The 22,754-nt window shown below is 40.7% G+C and overlaps 1 protein-coding gene across 2 annotated transcripts in view; it reads right to left on the reverse strand.

Moving 5' to 3' along the window:
• POSH (SH3 domain containing ring finger posh) overlaps nt 1–22,754 on the reverse strand; it is a 162,631-nt gene that overhangs the window by 136,500 nt on the left and 3,377 nt on the right. For both annotated transcript variants that reach the window (XM_083123643.1, XM_083123642.1), the window contains exon 2: nt 16,374–16,928. In XM_083123643.1, coding sequence (XP_082979769.1) covers nt 16,374–16,796 — 423 coding nt within the window. In that variant the 5' untranslated portion in view covers nt 16,797–16,928. The remainder of the gene's footprint in view (nt 1–16,373; nt 16,929–22,754) is intronic.

The raw sequence follows: 22,754 nt of genomic DNA on the forward strand, positions 1-22,754 counted from the left end.
CACAGGCGTTTTTAGGGTGTGGCTCAACCTGCGATAAAGTGTTGGCAAATTATTAGGGGAACGAGTACAAAAATATCAAATTTCCAAGAATCTGTCGGTATGCAATCAATTGTGATTATTCATAAAATGCCAATTTTGCCAAAACCTTGCGAAACAAACTCACCTGCCAGAAATGTTACGGTTTTCACGAAGCTTTTCAAAGGCTACCTACAATAGCAAAAATCGAGAGCAGCAATAGAAATCAAGTAAAAAATGGTGTAAATTTGCGTCGAAGTTAACCAAATCCGGATGAAATTGACGAAAACAACACCTATTGCCAGACCTGGATTCGAAGCCGGGTCCTCTGGCATTGTAGCATGCTGTGCTAACCACTACGCCACGGAGGTCGGCTACTATACTAATACAATACTACTTTTGAACGAACCATTAACACAGGATATATTTTCAATTATAATTTTTGATCGTTCAACATGACGTTCTCGCAACGTTTCGGTTCTCTTGCAAAGACATTTAACACTTCCTCTGTTGGTAGTCCCTTTGAACAGTTCTCATCCTTAGTGCATTAAGGGCATGAGGAGAGTTTCACATAAGGTGTACAGTCACGGGCACTTCTGGGTTGTGATAAACATTAAGTATCAATGGGATCATTACAACCCAGAAACGTCCGTGACAGTATTTTTATATCAATTCTGTAGAAATGAGTCAATTTTAAGAGAAACTAAATTGTATTCTAGAGCATGCATATCTCTTCACTCGGCAGTTGCAAGCACATCAACGCGTGTTTTATCTTGTGTATTTCTTAATGGAGAATAAAAAACGCCTCTATTTAAAGGTGCACGTCAAATTGCAGACTCCGATCATAAGAGCTTTGATTGGAACTGGGTGGACAACGATCACCCCGTGTGATAAGAAGACCAATTGATTGATTGATTTGGTTAAGTTTACTTCGCAAATCTTCCACTTTCAGCTAAAATCCATGATGACGATGAGTGATGATATGATGATTCTGATAAAGGGACACCCACAAAAACCACCCACCCACAAAATGGCCCATGATATATTTTTAAACAAGGGCGTATTTCAAGGGGGATCGGGGTTTCTTTCTCCAGTCAATCTCGTTCAGTGTAGATAATGTGGCAAAACTTCGGGGGGACAGACGATGTCTTTCCATGCAAGTAGTGACATCCTTTCAGTCAAGCAAGATCCAAGTGTGAATGAAGTTCTAATCTCACATAATCCTCATTTCCCCTTTTGCACAATGGCCAGCACACGGTAAAACTTTTTCCTTTCACTCGCGTGACAATCACCATTTTCTTGCATTATTAAATAAAATGTACAATGGCAAGGAAAAGATGGAACATGGGACAAGCGAGAACAAGTCTTGCGTGTTTCTTTTTAATGCTAGAACAAATAGTTTATTATCCTCCACGCGTTGTACAGTTCAGTTTTAAGTGTCAAATGGTGAGAATGACCACTGTGTTAGCAAGTACTTATTAATTCTACATTTTTCATCCTGGCAGTGGGAAAATTTCCTCTCTAGACAATGATGGCGCGCCGAAACATGCAAGACAAGCCACGCCCATACGGTGCACGATGTTGTTGCATGCAACAGCACAGTAAACTTCTCGAGATGTAGTGTCGAGAAGAGAAGGGCCGATTTATCACAAAGCAACCCCCTCCCCTTTTTAACCGAAAAATCCATTCGTTGTGGAAGAGAGTAATTGCGTATCCATACAAAAAAAGAAACTTTCTAAAATCTAAAAAAAACATTGCCACAAATTTTACAAAAATATATTATTATAACCTATTGCTTCTCCTCCACAGAGGTTTATGTGAAAATGTTATTCAACTCGTCAAATTCAAATAGCAGGAAGTTTTCGATTTTTGCGGTAATTTTCACACTTGCATTATTTCACCACTTAGTATGAATGAAAATATGTTTTGTGTATCATTTTGTCCATTTATAATCACGTTCGGGCAAGGATTAACGTCTGTGGTGTTAATTTGAATACCGAAAATAAATTCCTAAAATACAAGGCAAACTAAAATTATACTCAATGGCGCAGGAGAGCCCTCCGAGAGCTTGTCAAGAAGCCTTTCAATGGGTGGTGGATGGTCAGCGCGTCGCGTCCCATCGCCGCTGTTTTCTGCTTCTGAAGGCCGGAGTTCGCTAATTATTTTCAGGCAGCGCCTTAACAGTCTTCACGATGGTGGGTCAACAACTAAATTTTTGCATACCCACTGGGAGTCGAATCAGGGACCGCTCGCACCAAAGGCGATTGCGCCACCCATTCGGCTACACGACAACCCAAATACAGGGAAAACTATGGAAAATTTGGGGATGGTTTCAGTTCGTAACATGAAAACAAGCAAGGATCAGCCTGACTGATTTTTATTTTATTTCGTCCTTCTGCCACCTTTGTCTAATCGCGCTAACCACTCCACCACGGAGGTCGGCGCAAAGGTCAGTCAAAAACAGTTGATGTAATTTTCAAAGCTCAAAATCTTTTAGAAAGCTTACTGTATTTCAATGGTTTTGGAAAATTTCAGGAGGGGGTTCGGCCTCACGTAAACTGATGCCTGGCTACGGCAATATCTGCTGTACCATTCATAGATTCACATGACGAGTACCGACTGTATTGTGTGAGCATTTGCACACTAATGCGCCAAGTACCGGAAGCACATTCGTTTGTGCCACTGGCATCAAATTACACATCCTGAAATTCGACGCAGCGAACCTACAAACGACGCTCATTACTCCCCGATCTGGAGTCAACGTACGTGTACGCGACTCCAGGAATCGCTCCTTCCCCAAGATAGAGGCACGCTGTGACGTCACGCAATTGAAACAAGTTTGCAAGATTCCTGAAAATTCGTCACGTGCATATGCGAAATCAAAGGTGTCTCGCAGCCACGCGCTTCTGACAAAAAAAGGATGGGGCTTAAAAATGTATGGCGTTCTTTCACGATCCCTCCCCCCCTAACTCTGGTCCATGGCGCTGGGTGAACGCACTCCGCAGGAGCCACCCAAGGACGAAAGCAACACTTGATTTCTCAGTAACTCGTTCCCGTGGCGGAAATGCTACGACGTGAATACCATTCCTGAAGAATGCGATACGCTACGATTTTCGTGTAATGTCAAGCGACATCACCAGAAAATTTTGTAAAGATTTACTAGTAACACAGGATGAGCGAATATTTGGCACAACTCCTTTTCAGGTTTTAAACAATTCTTGCACTAAAACACACAGCCATTCTCGCATTTTCTTACATAACAAATGAAAATAGGAAGAAATTACAGTAGTGTTTGGTGACTTTTCGTATAAAAAATGTCCTATTTTTTCAATTTGGAATGTTATCTCGTGGAACTAAGAGTGGTGATGGTTTCACTGCCACGCGGGAGACCCAGGGTGGATGATTTCAGGAGGGGTGTTTTTCCAGTAATGTGCCTGTACGGAGAGACCCTGTGGTTCACCCAGCCTCCAATAAATGGGTACGTGGAGAGTATTGGCGACCGGAGTGTGGTGCTGATCACATAGAGATAACAAATGACAGATATTGTGAATGCGTGGGACCGTACCTCCACACCACCTCCATATACCGCCACAGTACGTTGTGCAGTACAGGCCCGTAGCCAGGCGAACCCTCCATGGCACTGCCGTCAGTCACCTCCCTTGACAATAGGTCATTAGGTGAAACAGTTTTTTGTATAATTTGTTTGCAGTGAAAATCCAGACAGCAGTCATTACATTCATTCATCTTTTTTATGAGCCGGGGTCTAGGTAGAAGATTCTCTAGACTTTAGCAAGTTCTTTTTAATGGAACTTCTTTATCTGTACCTTCGCTGCCCCGTCCACACCTGCGTCAAAGGTCAACGGCTCCCAATATTTTGGAACGAAGGGGAATTTTATTGCTTCGGGCAGGGGTGGAATGTACTGTAGGCACTATGAATATTGTGTATTTTTCTTGCGATATAAATGTCTGTATCATCAAAAGTAGTATGGAGTGTGTAGTAAGGGATGATGCCAGCAGAAGTTAATTAACACTTTAAGAGATGACCAGGATAGCCACTTACTTTAAGAGGTGTTTTAGAATATATAGAAAAAGCAGTAGTATTTGCATGATATTTCTAAATCTTATGTTTTACATTAACTTGATGACCCCCCCCCCACACACACACACACGTAATTTACCTTCATTTAATACTGTCAAACTTTCGAAAATGGATTTTGTGTACAACGCACACCTTGATGACCGTCAGCCCCCCTCCCCCCTGGAGATCAATTCTAGCTACGGGCCTGGTAGGGGATAGCTTTTTATGTTGAATGATCGATTGAATTGGTGCTAATCGGGACTGGACTTACAGTTTAAAGTGGGATATGAACCACTATGTGCCTCCACCGGGAATCGAACCCGGGACCCCTTCATTACACGGCGATGACGCTACCACTGCGCCATCCGGGAGGCCCTAGCTTTTTATGTTGTTGAACCATTTTTTTAAATAATTAAGTGTGGCACAATACAAATTGTGATTTGGTATTTCTGCATTTTACACTTAGTTTCCAACTTAAATCTGACCGATTATTTTGCTGGAATATTTTTAGAAATTCTTTAAACCACTGACATAAATATAACGTTATCGAGACATCAATTCACTAGGCAATGTAATATTCAGGACTAAAATTTCCTACTACCTTCCAAATATCCAACAGAATAATGTATTTCACCCGGTGCATCGGGTAGAATAGTCTCCCCCAGAGATATAATAAATTGATAAAATAAATATTATAATTATCTAATTGTTATTATATCCGGGGGCGCGGAGGTCTAGTCGACAGGGCGTCTGACTGGTACGCAGGAGACCAGGTTCAGTTCCCAGGGTTGGTGATAAAGGCCGGAATTTTCCTTGCCTTGTCCCAGCATACATCGGCTCCGGGTGTCACCCAGCCTTAAATAAGTGGGCTTACCTGCGGGGTAAAGGAGGCCGGAAGAAAGCGTAGGGAGCAAAGAACGGAAATTATCTAGATCTCCGCATATGATTCGTTACGAGAAATCAAGTAGACGACGACATGCGTTGATTTTTTTTATTTTTAAAGTCGACCGTGGTGCTGATCATATCACGTCCACAAATGGTCGTGGTCGAGAATGTGTGGGGCTCTCCCTCCACATCACGTACGTGCCTGCACGGTGAACTTACCTACCTAACTTACATAAAACATTGAACGACCTATCAAAACTTTCCGGAAGATGCTCGGGTGCGTTGGGGAAAACGTTGCCTAATTCATTTCTTTAGAACGCCGTGCTGTAACGAAGCCTCGGCTCTGGGAAATTCTCAAATTTGTCTTTCATGCCATCGAGGCTCGAGAAGAATAGCAAACGCATTCTCGTGCAATACCAGGGAAAGTTCAAGACATTGTTTTTCAATATGTCATTGGCCTCCATTTATCCTAGGATCTCGTCCGTGACGAAGACTGCATCGGAGGATATTTTTTTCTGCCTTTAAACAACGCCCAACTCTTTTGTAATCCGGACTCTGTGCCTGTGGAAATTTCCAAAATATAAGTCTGGGTTAAAGAGATGCTTACCCGGAGTGTCCATGGCAGCAAATGGACGGGAGTGGGGGATTTTCCTGGAATTCAGGCTGCTTTCTATATATTCTGATATTTTAATATGGATTTTTCTACTTCTTGAGTTCATCGCGACGAAGAGAATGAATGATGGTAGAAAACATATTTATGGACTGGACCTACAGTTTATAAGTGGGATCCGAACCACTGCGCAACGTGCCGTGACCGGGCATTGAACCCGGATCCCTTGACTAAAAGGTGACAAGGTGCCATCGAGGAGGCACCTTACAGTAGTGAAGCCACGCTTTCTGGTGTGGGTTGACTGCTTATTGGCCGTCAAAAGATTTGGGTATGCCACATTCTCAAATAGTCCTACTCCGTGGCCATGCGGTCTAAGGCACCTTGCTTTGGACGGCGGCTGCGGGATGGCATGGGTTTTGATCCTGGGTTCAGTCTCCGGGTATTTTCGGCATGTGTATAGGGTCGGTGGCAACCCACCATCGTGAGGTCGCGAAGTCCTACAACAGCTGGGGGTTGGTCGGGCCGACCACACGCCCCCCTAGTCTGGCTGCAATCTCCACGCCCCCCTGGTGGTCCGCGTGTGAGGGAGACCAGCAGTCGGTAGGTAAGCCAGGGCCCAAAATTGGGCTGTAGCGCTATAGGGTTACTTTACATCCTCAAATACGAAATATGATATTCACGTTATCATGGGATTCAAACTCATTTTTGACATGGTGAGCCACCTTGAATTTTTTTCGGGGAGGGCTCTAAGTCCAGGCTACTTGGGACTATATAGACCTGCAATATGAATAAGATCCGTACTCCTGAGGTCTTGCTCCACTGGAAATCAAACCCGGAACCCTTAATTACAATATGTTTATAGCCAACATACAGAGAAAAATGTTTGTTTGGAACAACTAAAAAATAGCTTCCGGCAACCAAACATTCGTTTAAATAGGCGACAAACAAATGATTGTTCAACGGAAACAAAGTATTTTGATCTTTCGTATTGCAACGTGCCACCACTCCTTGCTACGGCTGGTCAGTTGGGAGCACCAGTTCTCACCCAGGGTTCGGGATTAAGAAGATCCACCCTTCCTCCAGGAAGGAAACCACCGAATTGCGACACGTGACAGTAAATAAAAATAATTGAAATACTTTATAATTAAAATGTCCAAAATCTTTAATTACGAATCGCGCGCGTACATACTGATTCGCACAAGCCAAAAATATAATGTGTTGGGTCCTGCTCGCTTGTAGGCAGTGATGAGTAACTTATTTATCACGACAGAATCCGCGCACCGCCTTCACCGTTAATAGCAAGACCTCAACTCCCTACCTCAAGCGCGAGGCGCAGCATAACAGATTGTTCTAACTTACAATACAAACTCATAACATAAAATAACACAAGAAAAACTGATAATTTATATAACACATCAATGTTAATTAGCGATAGTAAGCTAAAGTTCAGGTTGGCAACAATTAAAAATGCCAACGTGGAAGTTTTTACATCGCCAAGAACACGAAGCGTGGTTCCCCCACTCCTAATATAAACAGCCAATAGGAATACAATATTTGATTGAAAACGAGGGAGAAATACTTTGCTATAATATTACAATATTAAACTATATAGAAATAACTAAACTGATTTTATCAAATGAATCATATTTGCCCTTGCACATAAAAATGATTAAATAAAGATTTAGTTTATAACGAAGACAAATTACTTCAATCTTGTACATTGTTGAACAAAAATAGATATTAAAAAGAAATTTATTTAACTTGTGCTTAAAAAAACAATGAAAACGTTGCATATATTATTTGGGATAATTATTAGCCTATGAATTCTGAATAAATATTGCAAAAATACGCGAATAATATTATAACATAAGATAAATCGTGAATATATACATGAATTATAAAAACAATTAAGTATAAATAATTTAATAAAAGTTCTTAACTTGAAAGTATACGAATAAGATAAATGCCAATATACAACTGAAATCTGCCTAACATGGCGGTCGTTACAGTATTTGTTTGGTCAAAATTACCAAATTTGGTAAAAGTTTAACCAAACATGTTTTGTTGAGCCCAGCAAATCAGTTTTTTCCGTGTACTATCAGCGACCAGTAAATTTTCTATCAACACTGAACGGTCTATTGAAAACAAAAACTCGTACATCAGAGATTTCCCAGTGGTGAAACAAAACGACCAGTACACTTATGAATCACCCTGCAGTCATTTCAAGGAAGGAAATGCCAGCCAAGCAGCGGTTGGCTTGGCGGACGATGTCCTATAATTGCCACCGCCACCAACCCGCATACACGAAAGAAGGCCATTTTCCTCGGATCTGCCGTGATACTCCACCCCCTCCTCAATACCCAGAAGAGGCGGCTAGTGAAGGGGAGATAGGGACTGGGCCGCAAAAACTGTAGCACTCTGGCGTTACTGGAACAAGTAGATTCACATAGACACAGGCCTCAGATCGCACTTAAACTTCTCCCACTTTGGCACTTCCATTATTGAAATTCGCTTTTCAACCTCTTGTATTAATCATGACGATGGAAATGGTGGGTCCAACACAACGATATAATCATGCCTTCACCAGGATTCGAACCTGGGATCTCCGGCTAAACAGCACATTGACACCCAGCCGCAGAGGTCAACTTACTCATTGTGAAATAGCGCACCTGTAACTGTATAGATCGACAACAAGGGGGAAAAAAAAACTTGGACGAGAAGTCCCCGCGCAGCTTTCCCTTCTTCCCTTCAGCTCCAGCCATAGGAAAGCATGGTCCACTCTCCCCCTCCCCTCCTCGCGGGAGTACGGTGCAGAGGAGTATCGGGTCTGCGCAGGTTGTTTTGCTTGTGGCTCCACTATAGTTTGTCCAATAAAAATAAAAGCCACCAAAATTAAATAACAAATAATGGTAACAGCATGGTAGTGGTGGCGATTGGATTCCAAAACAAGGAGGGCAAGGCGCCAAAACGGCGGGGGGGGGGGGCAAGGAAATTTACTTCCCCTCCGTAGATACGGTTTAGCATGGTGCGAGGGCGAAAGTGGCAAAAAGTCGAGATGCCCCCTCCCTCCCGCCACTGCTGCCTGGATGTGCCCATAACCATCGCTATTCATATTTCTAACAATAAAAAATGGTCACAGAACTTGCAGTGTAAAACTTCAAAACAGAAAAATATTGTAAAACTAAAGATAAAAAGCCAATAATAAATAAAAACTAGAAACAAAAAGATAACTTTCATTACAACAACCTGAACCTCGAGTTTCACAGGAAGAATGACAGAAAATACCATAAATCATATGTCACAGAACAGATGGTAGTCATTCCATTTGTAACAAAGTGATAATATCACGTGGAAGCTCCCATGCGTAATATTAAGTGATACCGGAGATAAGCAACCGGGAAAAGTCAATGACGCAACAGCCCGTTGGAAAGTAATTAAGCAATCGATAATTGCAGTTACACAGTTTCTGTTAAATAATACACCTGTTTATGATAACGAAGCGGCATTAAAAGTTAAATGAGCCATGGACTTAATACTGTTCATAACTCCCCCCAGAGAAGAAAAACCTTTACAAAAGTAAGTTTCGAATACAAGAGAGATAGTGCTGTGAATAATACGAGATGGCGCTGCCAGTAACAGTACGAGAAGTTTCTCGCATATATACATTCTGGCTCCCTAACTAATTTCGAAGGTCATTTTTAAAAAAAAATCGTAGGACAAATAAATTCAAGAAGAAAGCGTAGGGAGCAAAGAACGTAAATTATCTTGATCTCCGCATATGATTCGTTACGGGAAATCAAGTAGACGACGACATGCGTTGAATTTTTCATTTTTAAAGTCGATTTTCCCGGCACGAGTTGGAGAGCCTGTGAGTGTGGCTTATGTTTAATGTATTATTAATGGTTCGGCAAACACGTAAAATTAACGCAGTTTTAGTACAACAGAGTGGTAATATCTGGGCAGTAAATGTACAAATATAATAAGTTCTGTATCTCTAAGGTCAATATTACGCCCGAAATTAATTGCTTTATTTTGTTTCACCTTGATTTCGTGCAGGTTTTGGCTAATCGAAAAATGAAAGTGAGTGGTCATAAGAGGAAGAAGAAAGGACAGCCACAAACATGCACGGACAGGTCACAATATAAGCACCACAGAGGATTACACTGGCTGTGGGTCCAAGCATCAGAGCCTTGTTGTTTTGCAACAATGCAGTCCAGGTTGTAGTATATTCTGTCCCTGAAGTCAGTGGAACAGCGCCTTGCATAAATGTAGAGAAGGGGTAAAAGCGAGTGCCCCCTCCATGGAATTAGTATCCCCTTCATGCATTCATTGGTTGAGCAATCTCGAGTCACTACTTGCGTATAGAACTTGTTTATGTTCGTTTTCTCCAATATCCTGAGACAGAGTATATGTCACCATAATGGTAGGTGCATACAATCATCATACATTTTTCTCTCAACCACCTTACATAACATTATTTTGTTGAAGGTATATTTTAACTAAATTCCCAACCAATATAATGATGGTAAAACAAGATGTCACTAAATTTGAATTTTTGTCATTTAGCATCGCCTTTCTGATACTTGTGACTAACTGCAATGACGAGGAAAGAACACCCAAGACCAGGATGAGACTCAAAACTAGGAAACATCGGTGGCGGAACTACAGATGATGATGAAAGGTAGTGTTATTTGATCTCTGCAATGAAGGAATTTTAAAAAATCTACATCTGAAAGTAATTTTGTTCTCTCATGAAGAAAAAAAAACCTGTGAAGCTGTGAATACCAGCAATAACAAATCTCAATCCACTTTTAATCCTGGGCCTCCCCGATGGCGCAGTGGTAGCGTCATTGCCTTGTAATCAAGGGGTCCCGGGTTCGATAACCAGTGGAGGCACTAAGTGGTTCGGATCCCACTTTAAACTGTAGGCCCAGTCCCGATTAGCCTTACTGTGCATAAAGTGGACTTAAAACACCAAATCAATCAATCACTTTTAATCCATATGTTTTTATTATTTTGAAACTTAATAATCATCATCAATAAATGGTCATGATTAAGAAGATACAAATCATATTTCTGAAACACTGTCCCTTCTCAACATCATATCTACTTTAATTTAAGCTAGCCCATGTTATTTTTCTACTTCCATAAAATAATGACAACAATGAGGAAGATTGTGAAACATACTATGTAGATATTAGGAACACAATGCATCCACAACTTAACCAGGTGTGGATACACAGAGAAGCATTAGATTGATTGATTGATTTGTTGTTTTAAGTCCACTTATGCACGGGAAGGCTAATCGGGACTAGGTCTAGAGTTTAAAGTGGGATCCGACCCACTGTGTCATGTGCCTCCATTGGGTATCGAACCTGTCCCTTGATTACAAGGTGATGACATTACCACTACGCCATCGGGGAGGCCCGACAGAGAAGCATTAGATGTGATCACCCCTCCCAACTGACTTCTTTATGAATATGCCCAATATTTTGTGAGACTTATACTGTTCAGTTTATCACTCAGATGGGAAGAATTGTGACGGGGGTTTTCAACTGGTATGCCATGTCAATTAGAGGCATTTGGAGGAAAATCAGTTTTCAATTTTATACAAATTATTTATACAAATATTCCTATTTGAAATGAGCTTGCAACACTGCAAACATGGAACATCTGTGCATGTAACTGGTTACCGCAGGTAATAGCAAAATGTGAAGAATTATAAAGTTGTTTAGAATAAAATAACAACATTGTTAAATACAGGGAGGTTATTTCAGTCGTTCACCGCCAGCGTTGCGGCCGTTCGGCGGACTCTTCATGCAACAGGTCCCGGCAAATTGCGTTCAGGAAGTCCGTAACAGAAACCGCTTGTTTTGTAATGTTTCCACTTTTCACAATTACAATTGAAATAAGCACGTACCTTGTCGCAAGGATGCTGTGTGTGTGTGGAAAAGGTGTCCTCCCAAATACAAATATTTCTGGCACCTTATTTCTGACAGAAAATCTTAGATTAGACATCGTTACTTTATCGTCAGTTGTCAGAAAGGGAAGACAGCATCCCGGCGCATAAAGCAAACCGAAAGCGTAAAATGATATTTAAAAGTAATAATAATGATGATCACTAACCTCCTGTGTTATAAGAGATGTTGAAAATGATCTCCTTCAACAGCAATACAACACGTTTCTTAGGTTCAAGAGATCCTGTCTCTCGCAATTCCCTGACCACTTTTCTGCAAGAATTCGTTTTCACGTAATTATCGTACATAAAAACTCTCTGTTCAAGACCATATTTGTTTAATGGCATAAGTAATGAATGAATAACAATTAACACACAATAAAGCACTGGCAATGAGTAGCACAGTACAATAACACATTATAAACAACACGCGTACTGATAAACGCAAACAGAAGTGAACATGAACGTACACTGACTACGTCTGGTAGCCGACAGTGTTGCTAACCATTTTTCGGCAATGTCCCTACAGACGTAGTCAAAGTGTCCCTACGCCAAGTAAAGTGACTAAAAAAACAACACCTCATGAGCATGCAAAACAGAAGATAAAATATACACATTTACTTACCAAATCTTTCTGCTCGGTGCTTCCACAATTAATGAAGGAGCGAATTTACAATACAGGACCCCTCCCCGATTTTTGTAATATTTCGCATACTCACTAATTGAGGCCTCCTAATCACGAATTTGAAGTTAACATTTGGGGGGTCACGTGTAGAAATTGCAAAATAAGTTAAATTGAGTGGTCCGCGATCGGCACGATTGCTCATTATTTACCGGAAGATTTTGTGTTTCCAATACTTAAAAAACGAAATATACATTCCTGATATTACTACGACCCCAAATTTTAACTATGTTTGCCTATCCTAACCTAACCTAACCGTACCTGAATGGTTCGTGGGGCTATCCGTCAATGGTTTGTGGGGCTACCCGTGCATGTTTTTTTTTAGCCCAAATTTTAACTATGTTTGCCTTGCCTAACCTAATTTAACCTAACCTTACCGAGAATGGTCAGTGTGGCTATTCCTGAATGCTTTTGCGGTAATTGTGATTACGAACCGATAAAAAAATCTTTATTTCGTAGCACTTTAACGGCAAACGTTCATCATCGAAGACGCCATTTTCGTATCCTGCAATTTTATGATTGATGTACTGTTGCCAAATTTACCTGTAATCAAATCAGTTCTTCTACATCGTGATTGTCGCTGTCACATGTAAGCACGTTCTTTGGGCAATATACTGAAATGAATAAGTTTATTAATTAGCCCTCCTGCACACTCCACCTAACAATCTGTATAACATTAACAACTTTTTTACTGTTCTCTTCCGCTATTCTTACACAATCCATGCTCTCCAAGTATGAAATCAACAGTGTGGCAACGCTGTAGACAGCGTAACTAATTGTAATTTGTTCATATCAACAAATATGGCTACCATACTTGTATACGGAGAATCATTGCGAGAATTGAAAAGCTTGTTTTACAACTTCTACACGTTAATGAACAATTTTTTCACCTCACCCCAACCTGTTAACTTGAGATAAATCATCACGACTAATTATTTCGTGAGTATAAGACGTAGCATAGAAATTACAGAATGGTCCGGTATTGTAAATTCTTGCCTTAATGAATAATAGTGGTGTGCGGGACAGAATTTTTTGGGTCGGGACGGGAATTTTTTTTAAAATCCCGACATTCGGGACTAAAAAATTTGCAATTTCCCGAATTCTCGAAATCTACAAGTCATTTTCTCTTTAAGTGATTGTTTTTGTATTTCTAGAATAAAAACTTACAATTTTCGATAAGTTCCAGAAACTTACAATGCAGAAAACGTCGAGAATTAACGACTTTTTAAAGTGACCATTCGGTATTTCCCGACTGCTCGGGATCCCGAAAAGTCAGGAAGTCATTTCCCGAAGTCGGGATTGGGACGGGAATTTTTTTTCCCGATCCCGGTCCTGACTTTTCGGGATCCCGCACACCCCTAATGAATAACGTTGAGTCGTTTACTGTTGATTATGTTATTTGAAGTCATACATGTTGCTGGTGTGAAGAGATAGATGTTGGTTGGTGATATATGCTGCATTTCCTGCAGTCTTTAACAATTTTGGTCCCATTTTATTTCCCTCTTTTGTTTTTGTATCACTTAACATTGAAAATATTCTTTCCGTTTCCGCGTTAGAATGCAGCACTATGTTAGCACTATTTTCGCGAGAGTGGAAATGTTTTCAAAAAAGAACTTGCCTTGAAAGTTTTTGGTAACCGATAACATGTTCCAAAATTCTGATGGAGATTTGTTAGTTAGTTCTTTTTTCTCCTCCTCGCAAAAGTATCCAGATAAACTAATTCATAAAATGTCATTTTCCAATATAGAAAAAAGTACCTACGTTTTCCCTCATTTGGCAAAATCTGTCCCTACGTCCCTACGCGGGCGAAATTTAGTGAAAAGTCCCTATGAGTAGGGAAATGTCCCTACGGTTGGCATCACTGCCGACACGTGCAGTATGAAGCGCGTTCTCGCGGCTGACAACTCCCCGATAAGCTGCCGGCGCTGTCACGACAACTGAGGATAAAGTAGCGATGTCTAATCTAAGATTACATGTCAGAAATAAGGTGCCAGAAATATTTGTATTTGGGAGGGCACCTTTTCCAGCATCCTTGCAACAAGTTACGTGCTTATTTCAATTGTAATTGTAACTGTAATTGTGAAAAGTGGAAACATTACAAAACAAGCAGTTTCTGTTACGGACTTCCTGCAATGCAATTTGCCGGGACCTGTTGCATGAAGAGTCCGTCGAACGGCCGTCACTCTGGCGGTGAACGACTGAAATAACCTCCCTGTACATTAACCAATAGCGTTGACCTCTAGTAGATATTGCAGAGGGCATTCTTTTCTGCAACCGACAGAAACTATGAGGGAGGCCGTTCCGCTACCCTGAAGAGATAACAAGAGGAGAAGATGCCAATGCAAAGGAAGAGCGGGAGAAGACTTTGGGACAGTGTGCTACGGTGTTATTCATATGCCTGTTCAGGGGCCTAGTTACCGGTCAGACCTGCCGGTATTTGCCAATGTTGTCACGTCGGAATGGCAGAAAAGAGCTAAATCCCACCTAAAATGGGGATACTATTTCTCTGAAGCAACTACAGCTAGACTGCAAAACCAAGGCTGGCTTGAACTACAACTGAGACCAGTTAGGTACTAGACGAAAATATAGTTCCCCTGTGCGATTCGTGATTTGGACAAACCTTGCTCCAAAATACTAAGTTGGCAACAGTAGTACGTACAGCTGCAGTCAATTTGACTGTCGCTGGAGGAGTGGAATTGTAGTCTGCTCACCGCACAAACATCAAACTGGCCCAAGTGATTTTCCAAAAAAACAAATGGAACATTGACAAGGCTCGACCACTATTGGTTGGATTTTTGCGGTAACTGTCTCTTGAGTGGTAGTTCTTGCTAGGAATGTTTGTAGCTAAATCACCAGTGGTTTGCAAAAAAAGAATGAAATGAACAAAAATCTTGGTTGAAGGCATGCTTTTATTTGGGGGGGGGGGTATAGGTGATAACAGAATAATTGTCGTACTGATGGCTGGTAACACCTTTGTAAAAGTCATGCCATGCCACTGGAGAACATCATCATGCACAATAAAATGTTCTACCCCATTCTTATATTCATTCTTCTTCAAGGTTCACATAACCACGTATTATAGATGCATCCCTTAGAAGTGTAGGATGACTAGTCATGTAATGTTTAGTGATGTGCATGGGGTTATTTTGGCTTGAGAGTTCTGGGAAACAAGACAAAACATTGCATGAAAGATAAAATGATCAATCACGGCTGTGAGTGTTCTGCACTGTTAGAAAGCATAAATTCTAATGTAGGCCGACACAATGCAAGAAACCGAAAATTATTCTACACGGAGAGCTCAAGGGTCAACACGCATAGGTTTTCACCTGCAGTGCGCATGCAGGACACGGTGAATGAAGTATTAAAAAAAAGTGTAGACTTTGATATGTTCACAGACTCACTGTGTGTGCTGAAAAAGAAGATAATCACAACAATAAGTTCATAAATTGATGTAAATACTGTGTACATAGACGTTCATACTTTCATGTATTCTTTTTTTTTCTCTTCTATCTTGTTATTTATTCACAGTGAATTATGTTCAACGTAATTTTGAAATGTATCCTGTGCTGAACAAATAAATAATAATAATAATAATAACTGTATATTATTTTGCATCCATTATAATATTTATTAGGTGCTTTTGTGGTTTTATATCTATTTTTTTTAAATTAAGTGACTAAGTTATATGTTTTTGTTATTAATTTTAAGCGCCATAAGATTCAATTTCCCTAGATGCAAGGGTGTTGCCAGCCTGGCAAGGTTGAGAATCCCTGAATTATGATTATAACAAAATGCCCATTTGAACTTGGAACTCATATTTTTCCAAGATCATGTGTCAATCTCTAGATTATGGAGGCACACAGAGTTCCTGTTATAAACTTTCCACAAAACACTGGAAATGTACATGGTATAGATTCTCAGCTCACTGAGGTACCCGCTGAAATTTGCTACTCCTCAACCTTGCACATAACCTGTATTCAATTTCTGGATCTACACCTCGGTCTTAACCACAATTGAAACCAACAACCGATGGCAACGGAGTGCACCATGCTAACCATTCTGCGACACAGATCAGCACACACTCCTATCTAATCTGAAACATAATAGAATAACAATAAAACAGGATAAAATTGTGGAGTCCACTTACCTGTTTTGGAGAAGAATGCGACCGGATAGTATGTTCAGGCGTGGGGGCAACTCTTGATGCTAACAATGGTGATGGGTGAGCTGGCGAATGGTGCAGAGTCATAGGCGATGCATGGCCTATTGGAGGCTGTTGCTGTTGTGGCTGGGGGCGTAGGTTCACATGACCCTCTCGGTTTCTTTTCTTTGGGGCATTCTTCATTCCTTCTAGAATCCTCATGAGGAGGACATTTGGTGGGAGCTCTTCGATTTTGGCTTCCACTAAGATTCTGCATTCCGGACATCGGAGTTCTTTGTGGGTGCTTACAATTTCCTCCAAACACTTTTTACAGAAAGTATGCTGACATGGTAAAACTTTGCTTGAAGTGTCCAGCCGTTCCAAGCAAACTGAACACTCTAAAAGGTCATTTAACGTCCATTCATCCATCTTGGCTTACAAATGCATCATACTCCCTTGGTGCACTTAATATAAATAATCACACACACTAGTTTATTGGAAGAGATATACATCCTCAAGTGTCATCCATCACAGAACCCGCAAGACCCATTGCAGAAGTAGCTGAAACAAAGGAAATAAAATACTTTACTATTATTACAATAACTTCAAAATTATAATAAATGCAATTCCTAATATTAACAAACGAGTGCTAAAAACTCTCCATACCACAGCTAGAAAAAAAGGGGGGAATCATCTCTGTTGTTTTTAGTTATACATGAGATTTTTGTAATTCTAACGTGAAGCATTATCAATTCAGACAGACAAAACGGCTCGATACATTCCAACTTCCTGAATATGTTTTCCACCCTGCTTATCCCTTCATATCGGAAGTAACAGACACTCTTAGAAATGCAAGTTGCCTATTAACTTTGACATAGTCCTCTCTCAAAACAGTAATCTTTAGATAAGAAAAACTGATCCTAATGTTTCAGCATGGAATATAACATCAGCCTTCTTGAAAGCAAATATTCATATGGCTTGAAGACCCGAATATAAGCATTCTGAAGGAGAGCTTATAAAAATAGTATGAAACTTTAACAAAACTGCTTTTACATAATTCATAATATTTATTTTATAAAATTGAACTTTCTCTATGTAGCAGTGGAGTGACTTTTTCAAAAGTGTTAACGGCCATCAGTAGACAATTGTTCTGCTAAACGTTATCACCTAGATTCCCCGATCCAAAAAAATGTGCCTTCAATCTAGATTTTTTTATTCTGTTCAATGATTTAGCCACAAACACTCCTAGAAAGAACTACCTACCACTCAGGAGACAGTTACCGCGAGAATCCAATTAATAGTGGTCGAGCCTTGTCAATTCTTCATTTGTTTCTTCGCAATTGAGGTGGAAAGGGGAAGAAGAAAGACCACACTTTTCTCGGGTCAGTTCGACGTTTGTGTGGTGAGCAGATGACAGAATTCCGCTCCTGCAGCGACAGTTAATTTGTGAAAGGAAAGTCCAGCTGTACGGATTACTGTTGCCAACTTACTTATTTGGAGCTAGGTTTGTCCAAATCACGAATCGCACCAAGTAACTATCTATTCGTTTATTACCTAACCAGTCTGAGTTGTTGTTAAATCCAGCCTTGGCTTTGCAGTCTAGCTCTAGTTGTGTCATAGAAATAGTATCCCTAGTTTAGATGGGATTTAGTTCTTTTCTGGCAATTCAATGTGACAACACTGGCCTGTACCGGCAGGCCTGATGGGTATAAGAATAACCCCATAGCACATTTCCCCGCTCTTTCCTTGCATTGGCCTACCTCTTCAGGGTAGAGGAACTGCCTCCCTCTTTGCTTCTGTCGGCTGCAGAAAAACTGTCCTCTGCATTATATACTAGACACCAACGACTGTATTTTATTTAACAATGTTGTTATTTTATAGATAACATGTAAATCAGGAACATGAAGATCAAACGATTGGATATATTAACTTACAAGGTGTTGACGTTCTGTATGTTAGCATTTCAAAAAATTTAATATAATATGAATTTATTAGCAATCCCTGTTCATTTGTGCAAATTTACTGGTATTTAATAACTTTAATTTTCAATGTGAAAGGCTTGTTATAACATTAATTAAGCATGACACTGATTACAAAAGACAGTATTGGGCAACATATTTGTTTTTTTTTACAAATACCAGCAAGTTTCTTCCATATCTGGTTCAAACCTATCAGAGATGTTAGTTTAGAGTGGCCATACATCCCGTTTTGACCGGCAGAGTTCCATTCCAGAGGCATGACCCGTTGATTATTAAAATCCCACTAAGTAGGGAGGGCAACTCGCCCCTAATCGCTGTCACTTATCAAAATGTTCCATTGTTGTAGAGAACTTTCGAGCAGACAGCAGTTCACTTTTACTGTTAAGTTAGCTCACGTCTTGGGTTGTATTTTCTTGTGTGCTTTCAGTTATTTGTAGAGCTGTAAATAAGTATGGCCAAGAAGCGTAGTACAATGTAATTTCAATACAGACCTTCAACGAGAATTTAAATTCCTGCATTTTGACAGACTAAAAATACAAATTTAGCATTGTGCATCAGGTACGCCGGGTAACTTTTGAGGGAGTTTTATGAATGGTTGGTGAAGGATAAAACCTCTCAAGAAGATTGGTTGTCCAAATAAATACTTCTGGTTATCTTCGGCATAGAACTAACAGCAAAGGAACCACTATCTAAGTCACATCGAGATTCTAATAATTATACTCTTTCCCAACTGGAGATCATATTTTGTTTATTGTTTATGATATATAATTTATGTGAATAAATAATAATTATACATTAATAATAACAATAATTTTATAATTAGACCCCACCGATTTTTCAGAGAAGGGGAGAGGGATCAATTTACCTCCTTGGGATGTCCCGTTTTTGGGCCAAAATATTATGGTCACCCTATGTTAATTAGATATGAAATCTTGAAGCTATTATGTTCCAGAGGTGGATATTAGGGGTATCTAGGCTATCTGCGAAGCCCAGACTAGGGGAATAAAATACAGAAAAAATATCTTCAGAAAATGTGCATAAAATTATTCATTTCAATAAGAAGATGAACCTGATTTCTTAGAATTTGGAAACATTGCCCGCTTTCTTTGAATTCGCGAGACGGCTGGCCCAGCTGGTGGGCAACTCCACAGAGGTGATGGGTAAGCTTGACAGGGCTCCAATCAGTGGGTGATGGGTAAGCTTGACAGGGCTCCAATTAATGTAAAGGTAAAGCTTTCCCATGTGCATAGCACCATACCATGAAGGCGTATAGGGGGTGTGGGGGTAACGCCCCACACTTTCTTGATCCGGTCGTGAGTGGGGGTGATGTGATCAGCATCACGCCCCTGACAGCCTTTACCCCCCAGGGTTTCCCCCAGGTACCCATGTTATTCGATGCTGGGTGGGTGCCGGGGCCGCTTCCACCGTTAGAAAAGTTCCCGGATTTGAACCGGACGGGGATCGAACCCAATTAATGTTGCAAACCAATTTTTCCAACCATGTAATTTCCCCAGGATCGGGGAATTGTGGAGTCAAACTGTTACAGGAGAGAGAGAACAGGGTTGCATATGGCGGGGAAAAAGCCCTCTGAACTTCCTCAACAGTCTGGGTCAATGTTGCAAACCAATTTCTCCCAGGATGTAATCTTCCCAGGAATGGGGAATTTTTAAGCCAACTTATCGCGACCAAAGGAGAAAGTGTCGTGTGGCAGGGACAAGAACATCATTGAACGCTTGCAGAGGAGTTGAAAAAGAGGTTGTTGACCTTCAAACAAGTAGATACAGTGGGGAGTAGAAAATTGTTGGCTGAGCGGGAATGGTTTACCGAAATGACAAGGACCAGTTCTAGTCCAGATCGCGTCAAGTGGTCTTTGCGCGTGGAATTTATTTAGAGGCAGCGTGTGAATGCCGTAGTGAGTGGATTGTATTTTTGTGAATGATATATGCTATGTAGTGAACTGAAATGAGGGACATAATTAACAAGCTGTCTTTTCGGCTTACGAATGATTATAAGCTCCAATCGTTGTGGATTTTTCTTGTATGTCCACTTTATGAACAGATAAGCTAATGGGGATCTGACCTACAGTTAAAGTGGTACCTAAACCACCATGCATCGAACCCGGGACCCCTTAGTTTCAAGGCAACAACATTTTACTGCACCAACAAGGAGTACCCGAACTTAAAATCGTGAAAATAGGTAGGTTGAAATTTTATCTTTATTCTCGTATATAGGCCTACATAATATTTCACAATATGGGCCTCTCATGTATGCAAAAGAATGAAATTCTTGAAATACTTACCTTACTGACAATGTATATTTCCATGTTTTATTTATGAGGTATATATTTTAATCACAGTCACATCACTTCAACCCGCCACCCCAAATGAGTTAAAAAAACAAAAACACCCCCACCAGCAAATTTTTGTTCATTTGAACACTATGATATGGTGCGATAGCCCAGGTTCTTAACCCAGTATACGCCACTGCTATGTTCGTAGTTAAGGTTTTCAGTGACAGCATCTACACCATATGATTATGCACGCGTGTATTAAATGGAGGGGGGACATGAGATGCGCCACTACAAACTGCATACTGTTACTATAGTTGTCACGTTCATTGGTTCCCCAGGCGGCTGCCTTTGGAATCGTACCCTGCCCGCCCCTCTTCTAATGAGCCACCACCTCCTTAGCAAGACCACCCCAACAAAGCTCCAGGCAACGTGTTGTTGCCTTGTTTTAAGAGAGCAGCAGAGGGAAGTTGACGCGCTGTTCGTCCACTACATATATTTTTTTTATGTTTGCAGATTTAATAACATTAATAAAACTGCTTTTATTGGAACTGGGTTTGGTATCGGGATCCTGTGCTGTCCCATGAACGAAACAATATCCTGCGACTTGGTATTCATTGTTGGGATTTTGACCAATAGGCGTGAATGGTAACTAGCATTATCCATGATAATGACGCATTTCGTATCGACTGTCATATTTGCCAAAAGAAAATTTTCGAACCAATTTTCAAAAAATTTTCCTGTCATTTCATCATGGCTGTCCGGTTTGCAATCTCCAATGTTCTTTGCTGACAGATAGAGACAATTTGGTACCCATCCCTCATTGCCCCCAGCATGGAGCACCATAATACGTTTTCCCCTCCCTGATGGCGACTTCAAAATACAATTAATTGCATGTGCCATCGTCCCACCCCTTCTTGACTGCATCGTAGGTGTCATACCAAGTCTCGTCCAAGTAAATGAGTTTGCAGCCTTCTGAACGCAGCTCCTGTAGTCTCTGTAGGTACCGGTATCTCCAAGCAACAATTCTCGCCGATTCCATTATTACATTCTTTTTCCTTAAGCGACCAAACCGAAAACCAAGTTTTTCTTTATTAGTTCTTGAAGCATTGTTTCTTCATAAGGGAAGTCCGACACACTTTTTAAAAGTTTCAATAGTTTACTCACTGTCGGTGACTGTCCTTAACTATAGAACTTGTAAATCTCGCGTCTAATAAAATCACAAGTGAACTCGTCCACTTTGATAAATTTTCTCTTTTTATTTCCAGGCTTCTTTGGTGTGACTGGACCTCTCCGAATCACATTTCGCACAGTTTTTCTGTCTAACTTTAATATTTTGGCTGTCTCTGCAATGGCTCCTTTTCCTAGATTTTTCTTTTCGACATATTCGTGCACATTACACACAAATAACTGACTTTGTTTGTTCAACGTTTTGGTTTTGGATACTTTTCTGTTCGGTGCTCCGGACGTGCTTGGTTGAGGATTATCTTGGTTTGTTGAATGATCTGGAACTTCGATTTTCCCCCACGGTCGCCACATGTCGATACAAACTCTGTTTCCCGTAATATTTCTAAGATATAACAATAAACTAGATAAAAAAAATACACTTGTCAATCCAAGAATACGAACTCCCATACGCACTTCTCACTGCTCTCTTCTTGCGAAGTTTGTGAAAGGCGGCGAAGTGAAGGCCTTGGGGAAGGAAGTGACTTGGCAACGTCCAGCCTGTTGACAGCATGCTCACCCTGCATGTGTCGCAGGATTGCAATATATCCTCGAGGGTGGGAGGATCAGGTTTCCAAAGCAAACCAGCTTGCTTTGATGCTGCCTGGGGATCCAAAGAATGAGGCAAGTATACATACATGTCAGCAGCGTATTCTCTGGGTTATCTAGGTGATCAGAGATGACCCGGCTATAATTTAAAAATAAGTTATTTTTCATTTCTTCGCAATATTCTTTCCAACCAACCATACATTTCTTTCCTTACAGCGTGCAAATGTTTTCAACAGTTTGCCGTGGAATGTCCGAGAGCATTTCTACAGCTGGTAGACTCTTCTCAGCAGGGTGAGATTCCACCAGCTCCCTTTAAATCCTTTGGCAGGGAGGGAGGGGAGTGGGAAA

The sequence above is a fragment of the Lepisma saccharinum genome, chromosome 6, assembly GCF_977018435.1.
Source record: "Lepisma saccharinum chromosome 6, izLepSacc3.1, whole genome shotgun sequence".
Taxonomy (NCBI): domain Eukaryota; kingdom Metazoa; phylum Arthropoda; class Insecta; order Zygentoma; family Lepismatidae; genus Lepisma; species Lepisma saccharinum.